General features: G+C 38.3%; 1 protein-coding gene across 11 annotated transcripts in view; it reads right to left on the bottom strand.

Moving 5' to 3' along the window:
- Positions 1-23,537, bottom strand: part of LOC122675400 (LIM domain containing preferred translocation partner in lipoma) — a 713,437-nt gene that overhangs the window by 106,587 nt on the left and 583,313 nt on the right. For all 11 annotated transcript variants that reach the window (XM_043874070.1, XM_043874067.1, XM_043874069.1 and 8 more), the window contains one exon: positions 17,726-17,895. In XM_043874070.1, the coding sequence (XP_043730005.1) occupies positions 17,726-17,895 (170 nt within the window). The remainder of the gene's footprint in view (positions 1-17,725; positions 17,896-23,537) is intronic.

The raw sequence follows: 23,537 nt of genomic DNA, 5'->3' as shown, positions 1-23,537 counted from the left end.
GGTCACTCCTGCTAGAGAGGTTGCCCAACCTAGAATCTTTATAATGAGCTCTTATCTACAGTAGAATTGGAGAAATTACATCTTGGGAATTAAATGATTAAAAGTGATTCTTAGATATATGAGGAAAACCTCATTTTTGCTTTATTTCTAGTATCTTTGAAATTAATATTTGTTCACAAAGCTTGCCAGTTAAGATTCCAGAAACCAGGAAATATATATAAATGAGCCGGGAAACAATTCTGTTTGTAATATATGTTCAAAATAAAGCAATACAAAATGTTGGCATTGTGCAGCAGAATTCCAAGCTTGTGCAACTGACACATTTAATCACAACTTGGCTATGAGGAAAAAACTTCCCCATAATTTTGAAAATATGGGTATTCTTTGGAACTGAATAGCACTGCAATCTATCCCCTTCTTGTGCAAAACAGTTGCAATGTTTGATACTACCGAAAATATCAATGAAGCAGTAATGATTAGATACTCGGGAATAATTAGAATTTTAAAGACTGATTAAAGGCTTTTTTGAAAGCCTAATGAAACTTACAATTCACTGACAGAAGAAAAGAACAGTCATATAAGTACAACACTCTAAATTGCAAATGTTGTGCAAAGGCTGGTTAAAACAGGATCATTACTATATTGAGCATGTTAGTACTATATTAATATTTAGAAGCTATCTCATAAAGTTGTTTATTTTTCTTAACAGTGATTTTTAAAAGGCTAACTCAAAATTGCAAATTAAACTCTGTTATACCCAAGAGCCAGCAGGAAACCTCTCCAGGACTGTGAAAATCAGAGGGAAAAATCATCATCATCAACAGATATTGACTCAATATCAGCATAGTATGAGGCCTGTGCACGGAGCCTCAGGGGAGACAGGCACATAACATGGTAAGACACTCACAGTCTAGCTGGAGAGACAGGACTGTACCATGCTTAGATAAACAGCTACAAAATTATTCCCTCAATCTTATGTGTCCCCTCTTCCCTCAAACACCCAGTATGCATTTAACATGCTACATATTTGTTTGTCTGGATGGCTATCTCCTTCAAATGGGGAGTTCCCCAAGGACTCAGGGTTGTATCTTCTTAAACTCTGTAACCTTAATGGCTACTACAATATTTGAAATATAGAAAGTGCTTATAAATACTCAGTGGATGGATAAATGACTGAAGACCATTTAGTCAGGCAACTGAGATGCTGAGGAGAGAAAACCAGACTCCTAGCCAGAGGATGGAAGTCAGAACATTTATCAGTTTTTTAGCTATTGGGGCTACCTTATCTGAGCCTCAGTTTTCTCATGTTTAATCTAGGAATAACACCTGCCTTGTGGAATTGTGAGCATCAAACGAAAAATAATGATAAAAGTATTTTGGGTGCATGCATTTAAATGTAAGGTCTTATTAGGCTAAGCAATTGGTACAGGTGGTAAATGCTAAAATATATATAATTATCATAGCTGGAAAACAGATTATTAAGGGAAGTTACCTAATACCATCCAGTAGTAACTCAGGGAATTGGGATTCAAGTTATTCTTTCCTAAAAGCCTAATCATTCTCTTCCATGTGAAGGTAACATAAATATATAATAGACCACAGTTATAGAATTGAGGAAGTTTACTTGGCTCTGTTTTCCCTGGTAAAACTGCATTCTAATTTTCTTCAGTTTATTGATGTACAAAATATGGGGCCTGTGTTAGAGTCTTCAAGGTCCTTTCAGGTTTCAATGGCATCAATATTGACTTCCACTCAATTCAATGAGCAAAATGGACTTAAAACGTCTAAAGGTATATTAGCATTTTTCATAGCTTTTATGTGCTCAATCACTTAGCTGTGTCCAACTCTGTGACCCCATGAACTGTATGTAACCTGCTAAGCTCCTCTGTCCGTGGGATTTTCCAGGCAAGAATACTGGAGTGGGCTATTTCCTAAACCAGAGGAGCTTCTTGACCCAGGGACTGAATCCACACTTCAAGCATCTCCTGCACTGGCAGGAGGAGTCATAACTTTTAAGTGTCCACTTTTTCAGAAACGGAAGAATAGTACCAACATGGCTTTTCCATTGGCTGCTGTTTCTGGTGGTCTCAGGACAAAGGAATTTGGCCTCTGTAATAAATCTGATTAAGACACCATCAGAGGAAGGTAATGAGTCCAAGACTATTTTATTGTATATGCAGGAAAATCCATGAACCAGAAGATATCCTTTACCTCCTCTGCTCCCACTTTTTTCTGCAGAATAACATGAAATGAATGCCCAACAGATTCTTATATATCAGCAGGCTGGTTTCTTTTCTTTTGATCCCAGAGGTTTTCGCTGTGGAAAACAAATGTTTAGAAACTGGAATTGTTTTTGTGTATTCTTTCCCCATCATCTCTGACTCTATTTGCAAGGTCTAGCTCAAGTGCTGCATCGTCTGGGAGGTCTTTCTTGGTGTTGACCCCCTCTACATCCACCCTTTTCAGAGCTCTCATCACTGCCTGAGTCTCCCTCACTGACAGATTCTGCCTTATATTACACCTGGGTATGTGTCTGGTGCTTCTCCTTCATCTCAAGGCTCCAAGAGAGCAGGGATTGAGTTTCAAGGTGCTCATATCCCCCAGAGCACCGAACTCAGCCCTCTGTCCACAGGAGGTGCTCATTCAATGGCTCTCACAAGCAGCAAATGGTTTATTCTTCAGTTAAAAATATTCAAGATGCATATGTTTAAATGCTTACTTTTCCCAAGACTTGGAGACTGTAATCACCTCCATCTCCTGGATTCTATTCTATAAAAACTCAGGAACACTCTTGAGCAAAGTCTGACAGCACAATTTCACAAAAGCAACTTTTTTCATTTTATTTTACTTTGAACTTAATTAATAGGAATGCTTAACCTGCCACCTCTTAATTACATTGGCAAGCTGGTGAGACTTATTGATCCGTGCATGAGGAGTTAATTCCAAAAGAGACTTTGACACAAAGCACTTTATTGGAGAACACATTGTTATTCCGGCAGCTTTTCTGGAATTACCTGAAGACACTGCCTGGCCAGACATAGGCCAGTTTGGCTTCCTGCCATTTGTGCCAATTTCCAAATGATCTAATAGGGATGCACAATAAATCTCCAAAGAACCAAGTCTTTCTCTTTTCTCTGGCCTAAAAAATGCAGTAAAATCCAGTGGGTGAAATTGCAACCTAAAGGGAAAATGCAGTGGGGCTAATAATGCTTTATTAATATGGCCCTACTGAAGGTCCACCAGAATTCTTTAAAGGCAAGAGGATATTCAAATACCTGTTAAATATCAGTATGTAGCTTCTATATCTAGAAACACAGGATATTCTAATCTTCACTCCATCAGCCAGTACCAATAATGCATTTAGACCTATAGCCAAAAGGTGTAACTCACTGCTACGGACTTAACTGTTGCTGTTTAGTTGCTAAGTTGTGTCTGACTCTTTTGTGACCCCATGGAGTGTCACCTTCCAGGTTCCTCTGTCCATGAGATTTTCCACACAAGAATATTGGAGTGGGTAGCCATTCCCTTCTCCTGGGGTTCTTCCCAACCCACGAATTGAACCTTCATCTCCTGCATTGGCAGACGGATTCTTTACCACCAAGCCACCATGAACTGCATCCTCCCAAAATTCATGTTGAAGCCCAAACTCACAATATAACAGTATTTGCAGATGGGGCCCTTGGGAGACAATTGGTTTTAGATGACTTAAGAGGCTGGGGTCCTCGCCGTGAGATTATTGCCTTTATAAACGCAGACACCACAGAGCTTGTACACACTCTCTCTCTCTCCCTGCCATGTGAGGGCACAATAAAAAGGTGACTCTCTGCAAGCCAGGGAAAGAGTTCGTGCCAGAAATCCACCATGCTGGTACCTTGACCTTTGATTTCCAGCCTCTAGCAGTGTGAGAAATTTCTGTCGCTGAAGTCGCACAGTCTATGGTATTTTGTTATGACCTGAACAGACTAAGACATTCGTTTAAAAAAAAAAAAAACAACAAACTAGACACCCCCAGGGTGAACGGTATTGCTTTGGGCATTATTTTGGAATGTAGAGTAAGGTTTGAGCATGAACAGGGAAAAGAGATGCAAAGAAGAACAGAAAAAATGAGCTCTCTTATGAATCTCACATTCGCTATACATGTGGGTGAGATGGTTTGCCAATATAAGGTTAAAACAAAAGTGAAGATAAAAACTCTGGGAAGACAGAGGAAGAAGTGTATATCTTCATCTGGAAGGACATAGGGAAGGATTCTCAAAAGAGTAGTAACCAAACGGGGACCAGAGGGCTATTAAAAAAAAAAATGCCTACTGATTAAAAAAAAGACCTATCTGATGACAGGCCATCTGTTAACTTGAATTTATTTAAGAGATAGGTAGAGGCTAAGATTTAGAGTTCAAGAGCTCAGAGTTCTGCTCTAATCCTATGATAATTCTTTCTTTTCCAAAGCCCTGGTTTTTTAAGCCTTGATTTTGTAAATTTGTAGAAAGGAATAGCAACACTTCTCACTCACCTGTCAGAGTAGAAAAAGAATGACTATATGATATTAGGAGAAACTAAAATGCACAACATGACTTGTGTGTACTGGCCTTTTCCTCCATGAAGATGTTCTTTTTTAACTCCTCCTTTTTCCTCCAAATGTCTCTATTCTCTTTCCTGAGTTCTTTCCTCTGACACTCCAGCACATTCAGTAAGATCTTTTGTGTGGAGAAACTATTTGTCTACTTGTTATGCTTTTAGAATTGAATTTACTTAAGAGTTTTTTCTAGACTAGAGTAAAAATATAAACATTCACCTTTTTTTTGTTGTTGTTTAGTTGCTAAGTCCAGTCTAACTCTTTAGCAACCTCATGGACTGTAGTCCACCAGGCTCCTCTGTCCACGAGATTTCCCAGGTGTGGGAAATACTGGAGTGCATTGCCATTTCCTCCTCCAGGGCATCTTGATTCAAGGATCGAACCCACATCTGTGTCTCCTGCATTGGCAGGCAGATTCTTTACCACTGAGCCACCATGGAAGCCCTTTATTGATGTTAATTGCTTCAAATATCTTTTAGCATTATTAAAGAGCTCATAAAGTAAAAATAACTTTTGTGGAACATGTATATTGTCCAAAATAATTTTTGTAATTTAAAAATTCATCACATATGTTTGTTTGAGATTTTCAGATTTTTTAGTGTTCTCAGTACATCTTCTACGCATTCCTGACAGCCTGAGCAACTCTTTCCCCCTCTCCTGGCATCTGATTTTACCATATTATAAGTGTAGGAGACTGAATTGTTAAATAGTCTTCAAGTTAAAAAAATACTTTTGAAGACCTAGCAGGTGTGCCAGGCCGTTGTCACTATGAAGCCCTCAGAAAGAGCACTTGCCTTGCTATAAGGAGAGACGCCAACCTTGCCTGGCATCCCCTGACGCTTCAGGGAGGTGAGCAAAAACGGAGATCCCCAAAGCAGGGTTTTTCTTTAAAGTAAGCCTGGCTGCGGGAGGGAATTACAGTGCCCCATTCAAAGTCATCAGAACATCAGAGAACGTCCACTCTAACTCCCTGGCAATTTTCATCCACAAGTCGGGCTTGTGTATTTGACCTTGAGCACGGCAGCTCTTCTGATGATTCCACAGCTGGAAGCGAGACAGCTGGCTTCGCTCTCACACCCTTCCTTTCCATCTTTTGCATTTACATTTCAGCAATGACTGCTCACAGGCTTCCCGAGCCAAGTTCTCTTTTTGCTTCTTATACACAGACTCCCCATTCCAAGGTATAGCAAAGAGCAAGGAGTCAGATTCTTAGGAGACACTGGGATCTAGAGGGGAAATCCAGTCCCTTTCCAGCCCCTTGCCCCAAATAAATATCAAAGCAGCCCTAGACTCACATGTTGGGATAAGAACAAGAAAAAGAAAAAAACAATGAATAAAATGTGATAACCCCCAACCCCAGCACACACACACTCTCTAAGGGTTTCAAATCAGTAAGGAAATGTGCCAGAGTCTCAAATGACTATAGAGAGGGTTAAATCCTATAAGGGGCTGCCGGGTGGCTCAGATGGTTAAGAACCTGCCTGCAGTTGGGAAACCTGGGTTCGATCCCTGGGTCAGGAAGATACCCTGGAGAAGGGAATGGCTATCCACTCCAGTATTCTTGCCTGCAGAATTCCATGGACAGAGGAACCTGGTGGGCTACAGTCCGTGGGGTCGCAAACAGTCAGACACGACCGAGTCCTATAAGAGAAGGAGAAACAAAAGACGTGCATATTCAGGAGAGGCCACGTCGATTTGGGGAAGTTCCAAAAAAGCTTTTTAAGGTTGGATGACACAGATTTTCAAGTGATGGAGATGGGGAAAGGTACAAGACAGCAATCCAGTCTGGGCACAGAGAGAAGGCTAAGATAGCAATGGCTAGGGGAAGTGTCCAGTTTGGTCATGTGTTGTAAGGGAATATGTAGGAGAGAGATGGGGGTATAAAAGTGAAGTATTTGGGGACTACTTCTTACAGAGCAGGGGCTGGTGGTACAGGCACATGGACCTCAAACCTGGGCATATCTAAGAATCTACCCCAAGAGCCTTGTAAAATATGCTAATTTCCTGGCTATTTGTGCAGGAATTCTGGGGAGTGGTCCAGAATTTTTCTTTTAATGAAGACTTCAGGGTGATCCCCTGGAGGAGGAAATGGCAACCCATTACAGTATTCTTGCCTGGAGAATCCTATGGACAGAAGAGCCGGGTAGGCTACAAACTATGGGGTTGCAAAAGAGCTGGACATGACTGTGCCACTCAACAACAACAACATGGTGATATCAAAGCAGGAGATCTTTGACACCTTTTGGGGAAACCAAGTTTCCAGAGTTTCATAGCTGGCCACTGCCCCTCAGACTCAGGATTCTCAAACCAACAATCTGCGGGTAACATTCCAGAAACGGAAATGCTGGTGAATAACTGACTTTCAGCGATTCAAGTTAGGCAAACTTCTCCTTTGCAGGTTTGGTAGGTATGTCCCTGAAGTTTGGTCTGTGCACTTATTTACCACTCAAAGCCCGCATACATTTCTACTAAGCCCTGTCAACTTCTCTGAATCCTCGCTTAGGGGTTCAGAGGTAAGAAATACCACTTTCATGCTACTTGTGATGAAATTTAAGCCAAACGAAATGAGGTGGATACAGCATGGTAGCTGGCCAAGCTGGGTGTGAACGAGGTCTGACTTTAAATTCCATATTCTTTCTCTAACATTATTTGCTGCCACATATCAGGTCCCTGAAATGAAAGACTAGATATCTTATTTAGGGCTCTTGAATTTATTTTCAGGCTTATTTTTAAGACCAATTTGAAAGCATAAACACACACTCACACATACACACTTACTCTTTCTCCTCTGTCCAGACCCCTTTTCTTTTAATTGAAAATGTATTTCATTTTTTCTCTTCTGAAGAGTACAGAGCAGTTCAGAAGACCCTACTAATGCAGACTCCATGCTGTAGATGGGTAATTACCATTCCTTTATCCTTTAAGAGATACAAGATAAATATGAAAGAAAATGAGGAACAGACGCCTTCCCTATTTTCTTTCCACCCTTTTATCTCTAAAGTAGGAAGTTTACTGAACCACTGCCAACAATTCACTCAGCCTAATGAAGTGTATAAGTAATAGGATTAAATAATCTTAAGCCATTAGTACAGTGGCCTGATGCTGACATTCATCCAAACTCTGGCAAACACCGAGTGGTGAGTTCATGCTTGATTTAAAAATAAACAAACTAGGGCAGTGGGAAGGTTCTAGCATAAAGTTTCAGAGGCATTTAACCTGGAAATCTGAGACTCTCCACCTTGGTTGGGGCTGAAGCAAATGCTGTCCTATTTCTAACCTCTCCAACCAGAATTTATGCAACCCAACATTTTCTAGGGATGTTTCTCTGGGGCCTGTAGCCGCATATGGTTAAACCTCTTCATGTCAGTCCCAAAGAAAGCAGGTAGTTCTTTGAAGGCATCAGCAAGGCTCATGGTTTCTATTCCTGCCTCTGACATTAATAAACCATATAACCTCAGGCAAATCAGTCAGCTTTCTTGGGCTTTAGGTTTTCTTGGCCATAAAAATGACTTTATTGGATTTCTGAGGCTCCTCCTGGCCCTTAGACAGCGTTCAAATCTGTGACAACAGATCGGGATGGGAACGAGGAGAGGTTCTGTTCAGTTAGGCCTCTTTGTTGCTCCAGGCAGTCTACTCACATGTATGAGCTTTACCACCCTTACCAGGGTAGGACCACGTCAGAGCCTTCAGGGGCGTCCGTGGTGGGCAGTAATCAAAATCAGCAAAGGGTTGGGGTCTATCTGGGGGAAAAGGCTAAATAAAAACCATTAGCAAAGGACTTTGCAGTAACTTCCTCTTTCACTAAAAGCTGTGCTGTTGTATAATTATAGGGTGCTGATATAAATGCCTGTTAAAGTGAGAGGTGCTTTCCAAAGCATATTCAACCCCAGAATCATTTCACTCATGAGTTAATTATTCCTGTAAAATTTTATAGCATTCTTCACTTAGATCATGTATGCCTTTAAACGTTTGTCTAGGTGCTTTATATTTTTGTGATTTCTGTATAAGGATTTTTTTCCTGTTATATTTTCTAAACACAAGTTCCTAATTTTAAAGTTGGTAGGTGACTAAACTTTTGTTATTTTAATACTCTAGGTTTCCTCAGATTTTCTGCAACAATAATCATATCATCTGTAAATATTTATACATCCTAGTCTTATAATTTTGCATAAAGAAGTCTTAGAAATATAGGCATGATACAATGGCATTCATTTAAAATTAAGAAACAATATATGCAAACAACACAATTATATATACATGCATACAATCTGGTCTTCCCTGATGGCTCAGTGGTAAAGAATCTGCCTGCAATGCAGGAGAGACAAGAGATACAGGCTTGATCCCTGGATCAGGAAGATCCTCTGGAGAAGGAAATGACAACCCAGTCCAGTGTTCTTGCTTGGGAAATACCATGGACAGAGGAGTCCATGGGGGTGCCAAGAGTCAGACACGACTTAGTAGCTAAACAATAACAACAATACATATATATTAGAGATATGGAGTAAAACTACAAATAAATGCATGGCTATAATAAAAAACAAACTTAGTATAGTAGCTACCTCTATACAGGAGTCTTGAGAATGTGATTAGGGACAAGAATCTAAGACATTTCAACTGAATTTCTAGTGTTTTATTTCTTAAACTGGATAATGTATACATGGAATTTAATCTTATTTTATTTTTTTTATTTTTGTGATGGAAATATTATGTAATTGGCATATATACATATATATATACATAAAACAAAGACAAGGTCATACATACATGTAAATATATATATTATATATATAATATATATATATATATACTTTGTTTCTAAATTTCCATTACAAAGACTAGAATGTTAAGAATAATACTAATATAATAGCAGGAATCCTACAAAGATCTAGGAAAATCTAGGAAGAAGACTCACCATTAGTTTATCAAACTTGTACATCTTCTTTTTTCTTCTATTTTACTTGTTATTTTTTTATTTTTTTAAGTTACTGCAATTTTTTTTATTTTTAAACAAGAATATGTGATAAATTTCATTAAGTGCCCTTTTGACATCTATGAAGATGACTATCCAGCTTTTTAAAAAATTTGATATATCAACACATTGACATGTTAAAAGATCCCTGACACTGTTCTACCATTGGAATCATGGAGTAACCTGAGTTGTTTCATTATGTGGCATTCAATTTGCTAACATTTCATTTAGAATTTCTGCATTTATGAAAGTTTGATCAGCATAGAGTGCTCTTTTGGGAGCAACCTAGGTTAGGTATTATTAATCAGGCTCAGGCTGGCTTTTCAAGATGATATGGGAAGCTTATCTTCTTTTGCTGAGCTCTGAAAGTTGAAATAGCACAGGAATCAGTTGTTCTTTAAAGATCTGAAAAATTCTGTTAGTGAAATTTCTTGGTTCTTTCTCAGGTGGTAGTTCTGCATTTCATCCATGCTTATGAGGTTAAGTCTCCTTCCCCTGTATTTAGCTTTGCACAGAAAATAGCCTCTTTTATATAGAATTTTAATTGCAATAATATTGAATGTCTCTAGACCTATCCTGAAAGCTTCTTCTTCATTCCTCATTTTCTTTAATTTTTATTCTTCCCTTTTTTCTTGATTATCTTCACTGGATGTTTCTTCTGTTGTATTTTTCAAAGAATCATCTCCTGGACCTAAACATTCTATCTTTCAATGTATTGATAACTGCCTTTATTTTAAATAATCCTTTCTCCCTTTGGATTGCTTTTGTTGTCCATTTCTAGTTTTTTAGGTTCATATATTTGCACTCTTTCTTGTTGCAATGAAAGATTCTAACTTTACGTGGAATTCAACTTTGACTGCATTGCATTCTCCTTTATCATTCAGGGTTATCATTATCACTACTTTCTAAGAATTTTTTTAATCTAAGAGTGTGTTTGTTTATCCTTTTATATTTTTTATCTTACTATACTACTGTGTACAACTCTTCCAGCCAAAATATGAACGATTTCCATTTTCCTTTTAGACTATAATATGATGCTTTTCTAAGCCTTCCATGAAGATTTGGAAAGAAGATATAACCTCTTTGGTTGTATGGATTGGCTCAATCATATTATTCAACTTCTATAATTGGTTTGTCAGAGACTACGAGGAATGTGTTAAAGTTTTATAAAGACTATGGTTTTACCATTTTTCAGGCCATATTTCATTAATATTTTTATATCATATATTTCAATGTAATGCTATTTACTGAATAAAGGCTCAGAGTTGTTCTTTGGGAATGCTGACTTAACATGATGTTTTTTGGCTTGTTTGATGGTTTTGTCCTAAAACTGTACTTTGCTATTAATATTATAGTTAGTAGGTAATTAATGTTTTTTTCTTTTGGTCTGAATTTGTCATTACATCTTTTCCAATCTCTTTATTTTTAACTATTAGTTTTATTGGTTCATGGCTTATCACCATTTTATTTGCTGAGAATTTTCCACACATGTTTTGATTAATTAATTTGTCTGCTGGAATATTTCTTTGAGTCACTTTTTCAGCAAAGGGCATGTACATAAATATCCTTTTTGAGTGTCCATGGAATGTTTAAAAGAAGCAATTTCTAAGGAAGACAAAGTTTGATATAATATTAAGTAATAAAAGCAAGTTATGAATTAGTATGACCTCATTGTGTTTGTATGTGTAAACATTTATATATTGGGTTGGCCAAAAGGTTCATACAGATTTTTTCTGTAAGTTGTTACAGAAAACCCCAAACAAGCTTTCTGACCAACCCAATAGCTGTGTGGTTACATTTATAAACCTATGTCCTTACTCAGATAACACTGAAATAGAAAAGAAATATGTGATAAAATGTAAACTGTTAAAACATTTAGACAGGAGAACTATATACCTTTTAAAATATTTTCCAATTTTTCTCTAATAAGCAAATAATACTTAAAAACTGAGGTTTCATTGTTTTTTTTTTTTTTAAGAATTACTACCATAAGAAAAAATAGTCTGAGCTCAATGTGGTAATAAACATTAATAAGGAAAAAGGAAATACAGTAATACTAAATAAGATTTACAATTATTTGTTGGATATGTGGAAAGAACTGAATTTGAGAATCAAAAGCCAGAGTCAAGTCCTGGCCTTGATACTCATGTTCTATGGAAATGAGCAAACTAAGGTTTTCTAAAACTCAATTTATTACTACTGGGAATGAATACAATAATAATTGTATCTACTTTCTAAGATCATGAGAGAATGACATGAGATAAAAGTGCTAGAAAAAGTTAAAGCACCACACAAACATCAGTTATTTGTATACTTCCCTGCTGGCTCAGACGGTAAAGCGTCTGCCTACAATGTGGCAGACCTGGGTTCAATCCCCGGGTCAGGAAGATCTCCTGGAGAAGGGAATGGCAACCCACTCCAGTACTCTTGCCTGGAAAATCCCATGAACGGAGAAGCCTGGTAGGCTACAGTCCATGCATGGGGTTGCAAAGAGTCGGACACAACTGAGTGACTTCACTTTCACTTTAATCATAAGAAGAGGATTTTGCCTTAAGACTCAAGGCATTTCAAAGACAGCAAAAAGTAAATGCTCACGAAAAGTGAGGGGCAGCAGTTTTACGCCGGTAGAAGTTTAGACTTTCAGGTTCTGTAGCACTGGAAGACATGATTCATGTGGTCATCCATAAAAATCGTGATTCTAAGACTATAATCCCAGGGGGCTGTCAGTATCTATACATTTTTAGAAAGCTGAACACTCGTTTCAGGGCGGCAGTATGGATTCAGCAATAAAATGCAAGTTAGATCTGTTCCCTAGTCTTCATTTTGGTTATTACTTTGAAAACATCAAAACCACTGTAAATAGGACAAAGGCTCTCCCCCTTGTCTATTTCACAGGTTCTAATAGGTATGGTAAGGTACAGGTAAAGAGGCTCAGGAGCATTATAAAATGCAAGGGCCTGTGCAAGTGGAAGAGATAACTATTCATAGTAGTTAACATGGTTAAATCTCTCAAGAGTATACTTGACAAATTCTCCTCTTGCTTGAACCATTTTTCTCCTTCCTGGGACAGTGCCTGTGGGATGATGTAACATTAAGAAGAAAGTGTGTATGTGTGTGTGTGAGCGTGCATTTGTATGTGTATGAGAGAGAGGGAGAGAGGGAGAGAAAGATGAGAGAGCAGAGATGGGTAATTAAGAAAAAAGAAAGGAAGTTCATGTGAATTTTTCAAGTTTAGTCTAAACTCTCAGGTCCTTTACTAATACCCACATAAAGCACAGGCCATAACTACTTTTAAAACATTTTATTAGGAGGAGTTGAGCATATAAAAGGACAACTTCCCTGTGGAGGTACAAAACCTGCCTCTTAATGTAGCTTGAAAAGTTAGAATGTTTTGACCGTAGCCATTTAGTGACAGAGAGAGCTAAAGGCTACAAGTGTGTTGGCCACTAATGCGCCAAATTCAGGAACCTTCAAGTGTTTAGTCTCCTGTGGAGTTGGCCTCTGATTTCCTGAGGTCTTTTAATCACTTAGATTGTAACTGTAATAAAAATGTCTGTACTAACTTCCACTGCTGGAGAGCTAAGGGTTGGATTCCATCCACTTTGAGTAAGAGCCCTGGTTTAGGGAAAGATCCTTGGCTGCCATTTCATAAACAGACTTGCTGAGACTCTCTGATGCACTAGGTCTCTAGGTCCAGACTCTTTGGCAATGCTGAGAACACAGCAACTCTTTTATAAATCTGTACTTAGGAGTAAACCTGCCTCATTAAGGGCAGAAGGCCACATAAGTGGGAGACACAGCTGCTGCCTATGCCAACACAAAAATCTTCTTGAGCAAAACATGAACTTTTTCTTCTCATATCTGTCCTCACACTCTTTCTATGACATCTATTTATTTCAGTATTTCCATAGCAACTGCAGCTATGAAATTATCCCAAACTTGAAGGATTTCTAAATTCTATCAAATTAAGCTAAGGGAAAAAGCAACAAATATTATATTATTAATCAGATCAAGCCCTTATGTTAGTAAACCACTTCTTCATGATGTACAAAATATTACCCTTATTCACTCCTTCGCTTTGAAGACAGGGAAGAAGTTATTACCTCCCTTTAATAAGTGAGGATACTGGTACTCAGAAATTAAATTACTTCTCTAACATCACACCAGGAGAGCAAGGACTGGAACCATGTATACTTATTTATACTACTTTTCTTCCCTAGGAAGCTTAGTGCTCTTAATTTTAATCTGTTCATTTATATAAACCCACAAGAATAACCAAAACTAAGAGATCTATCATCAAAGTAGAAAAGAATCTCACTGATTTTGCTAATTATAAAAACTCAAATTAAAAACCAGTACATAATGTACCTATTAAATTGGTTCAAAACAAATGTGAACAAACCTCTTCAAAAGCGGATAAAGGTTATAGTTTAACATTTGGTCTCGTTATTGCTCCCAGTTCTGAAAATAGGAAAAAAATCTTCTTAAAGAAATCTAGTAAAAGTTCTCCAAATTGCTGTAAACTTGGTAACATAAATCAAAGGATTTTGGTTTAAAAAATAATTCAAAATAAAATAACATAAAACATTTTACTCAGTTATTTATAGGCATGTTATATACAAGACTAAAAGATTGGAAAATACCCAATGTCTTTCTAGTGGCAAATGTTTTTAAAATATAGTATGCAAACATAATTTAAAACTAAACAAACAAAAAGCTAAAAATGGAAATTATTACAATGGAAAGCTATATGCATATTTATATTAAATCAATCAATAGAAAATACAAAAGAAAGCATGTATAAAATTAGTAAAGAGGATTATAGTGCCTTAATGAATCAAACTTGTTTAATTACAGCTATATACATGTAAGAATTAAGGATTTAAGAAATCATTGGAAAAGATACATAACCATTGAATCAAACATAAAGCCATAACTGGTGCATTTTTACCTAAATTATGTAAATAATTGATAACTAATTTAGGCAAGAATAAATTAAATTATTTTAGACTGGTCTCCTTCCTGAACTCAGAACATCAAACAGGGTGGTCCTGACACAGGAATAATTATCTAACTAAACCACTATCTTCACTATTCTGACTCCATCAATAACAACAACAAAAGGCACAGACTGAGGCCCAGCGATAAGCTTTCTCTGTTCTGTACAGGACGTTTTTCAGACATCTCCTTTCCACTAATGGAACAAGAGGCAATTGAATGAATGACATTGCTGGTGCTTCCTGTTCTAAGGGCTTTGGCTCAGAGAGATACACACAGCCCTACGGTTCTCCTTCATACAAAAGCCATCTTCAAAACAAATATTTTGTTTTATCCTCCCAGCTCCCCCACCATCCCACTGAAGAGAACTCTTTACATTTTTTAGTGTGGCAGCTTACTGGTCTTATTAAAGTTCAGAAGAAATTAAAATGCTAAAACATCCATCTGAGGGCTTGAGTGCTGTGCTGAACTCTGAAATCAATATCGAACAGGGGTCTTTGAGTAAAGCTTAACTGAATTCTGATAAAAATTAAATTACATTTAGAGTCACCACGGATAGATCTCATTAAAGAAAAATTCTGATTAAAGTTTCTTCAGAGGGAATGAAGTCAAAAAGGATGGTAAGAATTTCCATTATTTGAATTCATTCACTTTTTCCAAGGATGTGATTAAATATCACCCAGTGTTCACTGTCATGAGCATATTATAGTAACAGGTAACCAAGGCTGAAGGAAACACATTCTCAAGAATCAATGAGCTGCTATGCCTGAAACGGAGACGGAAACCTTTGTCTACCAGAGTAAAAGCCCGTATTAGCCAGCTTAGACTCTCTTCAGTTTTACTACACACTCAGGAGAGTAAGCAAAGCATTTAAAAATGGGAGAGGGGTGTGTCAGATTTCTCAAGCATGATGCATCTCACTGCACATGTTAGGTGCTCACTTTCAAAAGTGCTAAATAGGCCAGAAATTTTATCAAAATTAACTTCAGAGCAATATTCATGCCACTACTGTTCTCTGAGCCAGCCAAGAGTGCTTTACAAGAATCGCCACATTTCACATTCGTTAAGTCTTGGGAAAAATCCTGCAATCATCACCATTATATATGAGAAAACAGGCTTAGAAAGATCAAGTATCTTTCCCGAGGAGACAAAGTTTTAAGTGATGTAACCAGATTCAAACCCATGTTCTTCATACTGTGTTATACTGTTTCCCAATATTGTCCATGTGATTTCTAGCTAGGAAGAGATGAAAACTGAAGGAGGCAGCCACGGGAGCATCAGCTAAGTAATGAGAATCAACAGTGCACTCCAAAAAAAGGGTGAAAAACAGACAAAAAAACTAAAAAAAAAACCAGTATTCTGTGGTCACTTAGTGATGGATAAACAGCCATAGGTGTTTCTGGAAGCTCTGCTGACATTGCCACAGAGCCCACTGCAATAAATAATTTCACTGTGGTCCTAGATCATTGTGAATGACAATCCACACCACTTATTTACAGGGGATTTTGTGATTTTCTCTTTCAACAGAGGTTTTTAAGAGTGATATTTTAAACATCCTTATTTCTTAAAGACGTAAATTTTTGTTCACTAGACTTTTTCTGATATGTAATTGTTCTTTCCAAATCAATGGGACATCACTGTGTTTGTAGTTATATTCTGAATAAACTAAAGCCTTATTTTGTCTGCACTGAATATGAGATTAGTGTGAACCACTGAAGTTAATCTCCGCTCTGACACTAATAAAATGACATAAGTCATTTTCTTCCTCTCTGTATTCTCACTTCTAAAGAGATGAGTTAGACAAATGATCTTAAGTTTTTTTTTCCAGCTCCGACATTGTGTGGCACTATAATGATGCTATATGTGACTAAGTTGCCTTTAGGGAGGAAAGTGAGATAAAATTGAACTGGAGAGATGCAAAACAATATTTCATCTTGCAAGATCCTAATCTCAAAAAGATTTCAGATCTGTGCTACAGATTCCAGGGCTGCAATGAGTTAGAGCTGTCAGGTTATGGGAAAATCCCAATGAGGCCAGAAACTTCTGCAATAAACTTGAACCTCAGGGCTCCGCCAAGCTGCGTATAGCTTCCAATACCTCGCACCCGAGGTTTCTCTTATGTTGAAATGCTGTGGGGGCTGAGGGCCAAATCATGCCTCTTGTGTGGGTTTGCAAAAAAGCACTACTTTTTCCACTGATAAGCATTCAATAGAGAGATAAAATCATGTAGAAGGATCGCAAGGAAATTTACTTTAGATTAAAAAAGTTTATGTTCATTTACCAAACTGCTCTATCAGAAGACAGCTTAATGTGTAGATTTAAGTAGCCTGGCAAACAGCTAAGATAATGGGACAAAAAGTATTTTATAGTCACTCAACTATGTTATTAAAATATAACTGTGAATTTAAAAAAAGGAAAGAGCACAACTATTTTCCTTTAAGGTACCCTAAAATATCAATAGTTTATCTAATTGAACATTGAAAATTTGCTGGGTGTGACAGGTAAAGGGCTTCCCTGGTGGCTCAGTGTTAAAGAATCCACCTGCTAATGCAGGAGACATGGGTTTGATTCCTGGGTCGGGAAGATCCCCTGGAGAAGGAAATGAGGAAATGGCAACCCGCTCTAGTATTCTTGCCTGGGAAGATCCCATGGACGGAGGAGCCTGGTGGGGCTTCAGTCCATGGGGTCCCAAAAGAGTCAGATACAACTTAGCGGCTAAATAACAATGACAAGTAAGAGAAATTCTGGGTAGAAAGAAGGTGATTCAAGCGACCCAGGAGTTTGAAAGAGTACTTACAATTCCCAAGGCCTTGCAACATGTTTATCTACAAATATGACATCAAATATAGAGTGAGGCTTAATATTAAGAGGTGTGACTCTGTTACTTGGGAAACCTGATACTTCAAGGGGGAACATGTTAGCTTGTACATACATGCTTGTAAGCCCCAGGGCACTGATCTTCCTGGCAGACCACTAACTGAATGGTAGCCCCAGCCAATGCACCCTTCGACCGCAAATGAACAAGGGACATAGGGATAAAAATTAAGATATGCCAATCTATACACTAGCACAGTTTGAAATCTAATCAGAAGCAAAGACCTGAGGCTACATTTGATCTGGAGTGATCGATATTTTGCCATAGAAGTCATTCTAGTAAATTACCCGAGGACCAAATCTGAACTTACGATGTAGCAGGGCTCGCAGTAGGCTTTCTTCTCCACCGCGTAGAAGGGCTGCCCTCGGAGCTTGTTGTTACAGATGATGCAGGTAAAACAATCCACGTGGAAGACCTGATCCATAGCAGTGCATCCTGTCCCTTCCCCAACTACATTTTCCCCACAGCGAGCACAGCGGCCTGGAAGAAAAAAGGGATTGGCTGTAAGAACACCTTTAGTTCTTCTAAAGAGGACAGCATGGGGGACACACTACATTTATCAAGTCAACAGCAGCTACAGGGTCACCGTCACCGCCATCATCATCAGGATCACAGGGACTACGGCAGCCACCACGAGGCCAGCGCTGTGGGGATTTTACAATCAGCTGAGAGCTGACTCTCACAGACCAGGTCCCCTGGGAAGTGACCAAGTAGAACTCAGGTCTTCTGATGTGGAGGCCAGTGCTCTGCCTCTGATTTCACACAGAAACATAAGAGGAACTCGACTCAGGATGGTGGGAGTGGAAAGCACAGAATTCTTTCTCCTTGGAGCTACTATGAGGAGCTACCAGTTAGACTGTGAGCAAACTGGGTCCAAACTCAAACCTCAGCTACTTCTACAAAAGCCTGGGTTGCAAAGCCTCTGCGTCCAGTCCTTAGTGACAGGCAGACAAGAAAAAAAAAAAGAGTAGTGTCTTTTATTTCCAGACAGTACTGATTGTTTTTTCTCATGTTGAGCTGGAATGCTTCCTCATTGTTACCCAATAGTCCCAGTTCTGTCTTTTAAGGCCTCAAGAAATACGTCTCATTTCTTACATTTGACACCCTTTAAGATATTACAACTCAGCGTTGCCTCTAAATCTGTTTACAGTTTGAATATCCCTTAATCATGCAACAGTTCCACAGACTGTAGGGTTCTGAGTCCCTTATGGTCTTGATTGTCATTGTCCAGCCCACTGTTCTGTAAATTTTCAGCATTATTACATTGATTCCTGGGGCTCCTGACCACATACAGACATGTGTTTAGCTTGAAAAAAAAGCTGCATTAAGTTTTTAATGAGAACATTAAAATGTAATTTCAAAAAAAAAATTATGTCATTGCAAGGCATTGTGCTGGCTACAGTCTATATCCATAACTGGCTTCATTTTGGGAATCTTAAGCCAGAGGCCACAGTCACATTCATTTTCCCCTTCTTATTCTTTATTTCTATGAAGGCAAAAAGTCTTAACAGGTTATTACAAGTTCACTGGAAATGTCAGCAAGAATCGACAGACTTTTACAAATAAACTTTAGCAAACCTAGTTCTTTTCTAGGTGCTTTATATATATTAACTTATTTCATATTCACAACAACTTATATGGCAAGTACTATTGCTATTCTTATCTTACAGATGAGGGAACTGGGTTACAAAAGTGGTTAACTACCTTCTAGCCCAAGCAGTCTAACTTCAGTGTTGATGGTCCTAACCATTCTGCTGTCTTGCCTCTGCTTAGTTCTGTGCTTCAGGATTGTACCCAGAAGCTGACACTATGGATAAATCTCTTACTAAAGACTGCTTTCAGTGCTCCATCACATTGGATTTAACACCTAAAAGGGAGGGGGGTTAAATATTTCAACTCAGGAGAAAAGAGTCAGAGGTGTTTCTAATTCCTTCTGGTTGCATTGGTCCTGGGAAGTATTTCTTAATATATTTTGTTGCAGAATTTGAATGCCTCTTTAAAGTATAGCCCAAACTATAGAACATTTCCCCACTAAAGAATAGACCCAATTATAGAACATTTTCCTCCTAAAGAATAAGAAATATTAAATGCTGAAAAAAAATGTCAAACTCTTCAGCACTTGATATTTTTTTGAAGTCTTGATATCATATTTTTGACATTTGATATACTTTAATAAACTGTGTGGCTTGATTTACAAATTTATATCCAAGTGTGAACTTGTATCTGTTTTTATTATAAGATGTATAACCTAAGAAAAGTACTTTAAAATTTTAGACTGTCATTCCCTTCAGTAACAAAGCTAGGACTACCATATGGCACCACTGTTGCGATTATTCAGGGAAAAAAAAAAAAAAAACTCAACTGGTTTACTAGAAAGTTCACTGTACTGTGTTTGAAAAGGATGCTAAAAGTCTTGAGACTTTATGCCACTATCTGATAATATTTCATTACAAAGAACATACTGGAAATTGTAGGTGAATGGATCACCAATCCATAAAATATAACTTAAAAAATTACATCATAATCACAGCTTTCAAAAATTTTTTTCTCGACTACTTGTGCAAAGTAATCACATTTACTCCAGTGTATATAGCTTCATTTCCAGTATTTATACTGGAATCATGTTCACTAACACATTTTTAATATTTATCTGAACTGATCTTTATGGTATTATCTTTATGACTATTTTTTCCACTTTAAAAGAATAATTCAAATAACTGATCTAGTCTGGAAAAGTAAACAAATAGTGTAATGAAATAATAATAAGCCTTTTAAAATGCATGTTTAGCAGCAGCAGAAAAAAAAATACTAATAATATGAAAATACTGTGAGCTGAATGGCACTGTCAGTGAACATCAGTTAAACACCACCAATCCACACAAGTTTCATGGTACATATGCAATCATTAAGAATGTGATGATTCATTAAAGGCATATTGGATTCCTGTGAATATTATAATTTTACATTTTATATTCATTAAATGAAAGTCAACAAAATAATTATTTACTACTCTTTCCTTTTCTAGACACCAAACTGGACTTCTTGAGATTCCATCAGGGACTACCAGTGATCTGTAGACCACACTTTGGAAAAAAATTTGTTCTGGCCAAATGTTACTGACTATTAGTCATGGTGGTCGATGAGGCAGGTAGAGGTAGCAATTATGATTCCAGAGCATGGTTGCCCAAAGTGTCAAATCTGGAATCCAAAGGCCTGAGCTTACATGGTTTATGGAGAGTTTGAGAGCTGCCCATGAGGATCTAGGGGAAAATCTCAATCACTGATTAACGGGAAAGGTCAGAGCAGAGCCCTGAAGGTCAGGATGAAGGTCAGATAAGGTTTGGAATTCTTACTGTATTTAATAGGCATTCCTTAGCTATTCACTTTTTGTCCAGTTCTATAATCTTTATGCTGTAGAAGGAAATGACAAACCCACTCCAGTATTCTTGCCTGGAGGATCCCATGGATAGAGGAACCTGGCAGGCTATAGTTCACAGGGTCACAAAGAGTTGGACATGACTGAAGTGACTTAGCACACAGCACAAAATCTGTATGATACCTGGAAAGGAATTAGACCAGGTCACTGCCTTCCACATTAATTGTGAGACTATATACATCCTACAATCACATGACAAAATGCGGCGTCATCTGAGAAAGTGCTTTGGAAGGAACACTCCACCCGAGAGGGCTCAGGAAAGGTTTTGTGGAGAAAGAGGCATTTAAGTCCAACCTTAAGGGATGGAATTGTGACAGGTAGGGATGGAAGAGAAAAAACATTCTAGTTTTTCCACAAGAGGGGATGAGTGGCTAGGCTTCCTGGATCCAAACCCTCTGCAGTGGCTGGGTGGCAGGACAGCAAGGTTTTGTCGTCGCAGCCATGAAAGCAGATGGACTGTGTTCACAAGGAACAGTCTTCTCCTTTATATTTTGGAGAATATTCTTCCAGAGTGGGTCAGGCTAATATGCTAGACCCAGACATGACCAGCACGGCTGCTTCCTGTACTTTTCCTATTCTTGGGAGAAATTGGGGACACCAGGCTGGAGGGCAGTCCGTCTGGCACCTTTAAAATCACAGGCACAGAAAAAGAGCGAAGAACAAAAATTAAAAATAGCCCTACGCATCAGCAGGACAGAAAAGGTGCCCGAATGTTCCCTTTTTGCATTAACAAAAATTTACAAGCTATGCCTTTTACGGAGGCATTCACAATGGAAAGAAAGTCACTCTAGCATAGTTCTTGCTCCTAGAGGGGCTGGTGCTACACATCATTAAAAGCATCCCATGATCTTGCTGCCCATCTTAGAGAGAAGTATCTCAGTGCTTTTAAAGGAGAAAAACCAGGGGAATGGTACCAGACTTGGAGGCATCAGAGCATGAAGGAAACGTAATTGATTAGGGGCCAATGGGAAGTTAAGGGTCAAGATCAGACCCAAGGCTGGAGAGAGGAGCTTACTGGCAAAGCTCAGCATAGTAACCTAATGGCAAAGGGTTAGACAGCCTGGGGAGAATTTTGTCAGTGAATTGAGATGCCTGAACTAATAAAAACATGTCCCTGTATTTTTATTTGTTGTACATATGGCTTTAAATCAACCATGGAGCCAGTTGGTGATTCTTCTCACCTCTCCCCCTTCATCTCCCTTACCCCAGCAACTATCACAATCTCTGCAAAATCTCTGAAATGCTTCTTTTTCCTCACATGTCTGCTGACCACATTGGGCTTTTTATCTTTCATGGGCCATTGCAATGAATTCTTGATTGTTCTGCTCTCTCTGATTTAGTCCCTCTTACAAATGTAAAGAGGGCTTCCCTGGTGGCTAAGCAGCAAAGAATCTGCTTGCCAATCTAAGTTCGATCCCTGGACCAGGAAGATCCCCTGAAGAAGGAAATGGCAACACATTTCAGCATTCTTGCCTGGGAAATCCCATGGATAGGGTAGCCTAGTGGGCTATAGCCCTTGGGATCACTAAAGAGTCAGACATGACTTAGCAACTAAGCAACAACAGGGAATGGAAAGGCTTTATGGTAGTCTTACCACTTGAGCACAATTGCAAAGACCCTGATGTTGGGAAAGATTGAAGGCAGGAGGAGAAGGGGACGACAGAGGATGAGATGGTTAGATGGCATCACCGACTCAATGGACATGAGTTTGGGTAAACTCCGGGAGTTGGTGATGGACAGGGAGGCCTGGCGTGCTGTGATTCATGGGGTCGCAAAGAGTCGGACACGACTGAGCGACTGAACTGAACTGAACTGAACCACTTGAGCTAAGTCTACAAGTTTAGTTTTTGAAAAAGTCATTTTAGGAATGGCATGGGTACAGAATGATATTACAGGCAAATCTAGTTAAACTAGGGAGGTAAACTAGTGGGATCTGGATTTTCCTTTTTAATGGTTTCAGCTTTCTCTTCTCATCATGTGAATTTATTTCCTGCCCAATATGAAAATACAGTTTCATTTTAAATGATGTACTTGTGACAAGTACAGAATTAATACAGTAGATCATAGACCATCTTCTGCAAACCCTGCTTGTTTCTGAGGTGAGACCAAAAATATCCACAGTACTTTTGAGAGTTGGTGCCATGGCAAAAGAAGTTAACATACTCCCAAACTGAAGCCTTATTCAACATCAAAAGTAAACTAGTGCTGGGACTTCCCTGGCAGTCCAGTGGTTAAGACTCCACTTCTACTTCACGGGGGTAGGTTTTGATCTGGGCCTGGAAACTATTAGTAAGATACTGCATGCCATGTGGCACTCCCAAAAAGAATAAATAAAAAATTAAAAAAGAAAAAAGTAAACTAGTATATTTATGCAGACATGAAGCCAGGTCATATTTGTCTTCATATCATTCTTGCTAACTGACTTAGAAATTTCAGGCATAAGCAAAATTAATATTCCATTTAAAAATATTATAATGAAACTCTATATGGCAATTGTGTGATGTATCAGCTTTCTTACTAAGTACCTTCTAAAATATATTCTGAACAAAGTCCTGTTCCAAAAGTTGAATCAATAAAGTTATACCAGGGTAGTGAAATGACAGCAAGTTATTCCTAGAAAAAAGCTTGCTTCATTTTACCCTCTGTGCACCCACTGGAGTTATCTTCCTAAAGTACAGCTTCTGTT

Source organism: Cervus elaphus, chromosome 19 (genome assembly GCF_910594005.1).
Source record: "Cervus elaphus chromosome 19, mCerEla1.1, whole genome shotgun sequence".
In the NCBI taxonomy this organism is placed as follows: Eukaryota; Metazoa; Chordata; class Mammalia; order Artiodactyla; family Cervidae; genus Cervus; species Cervus elaphus.
The sequence above is the reverse complement of the archived record's forward strand: the minus strand, read 5'-3'. Positions and strand labels throughout refer to the sequence as shown.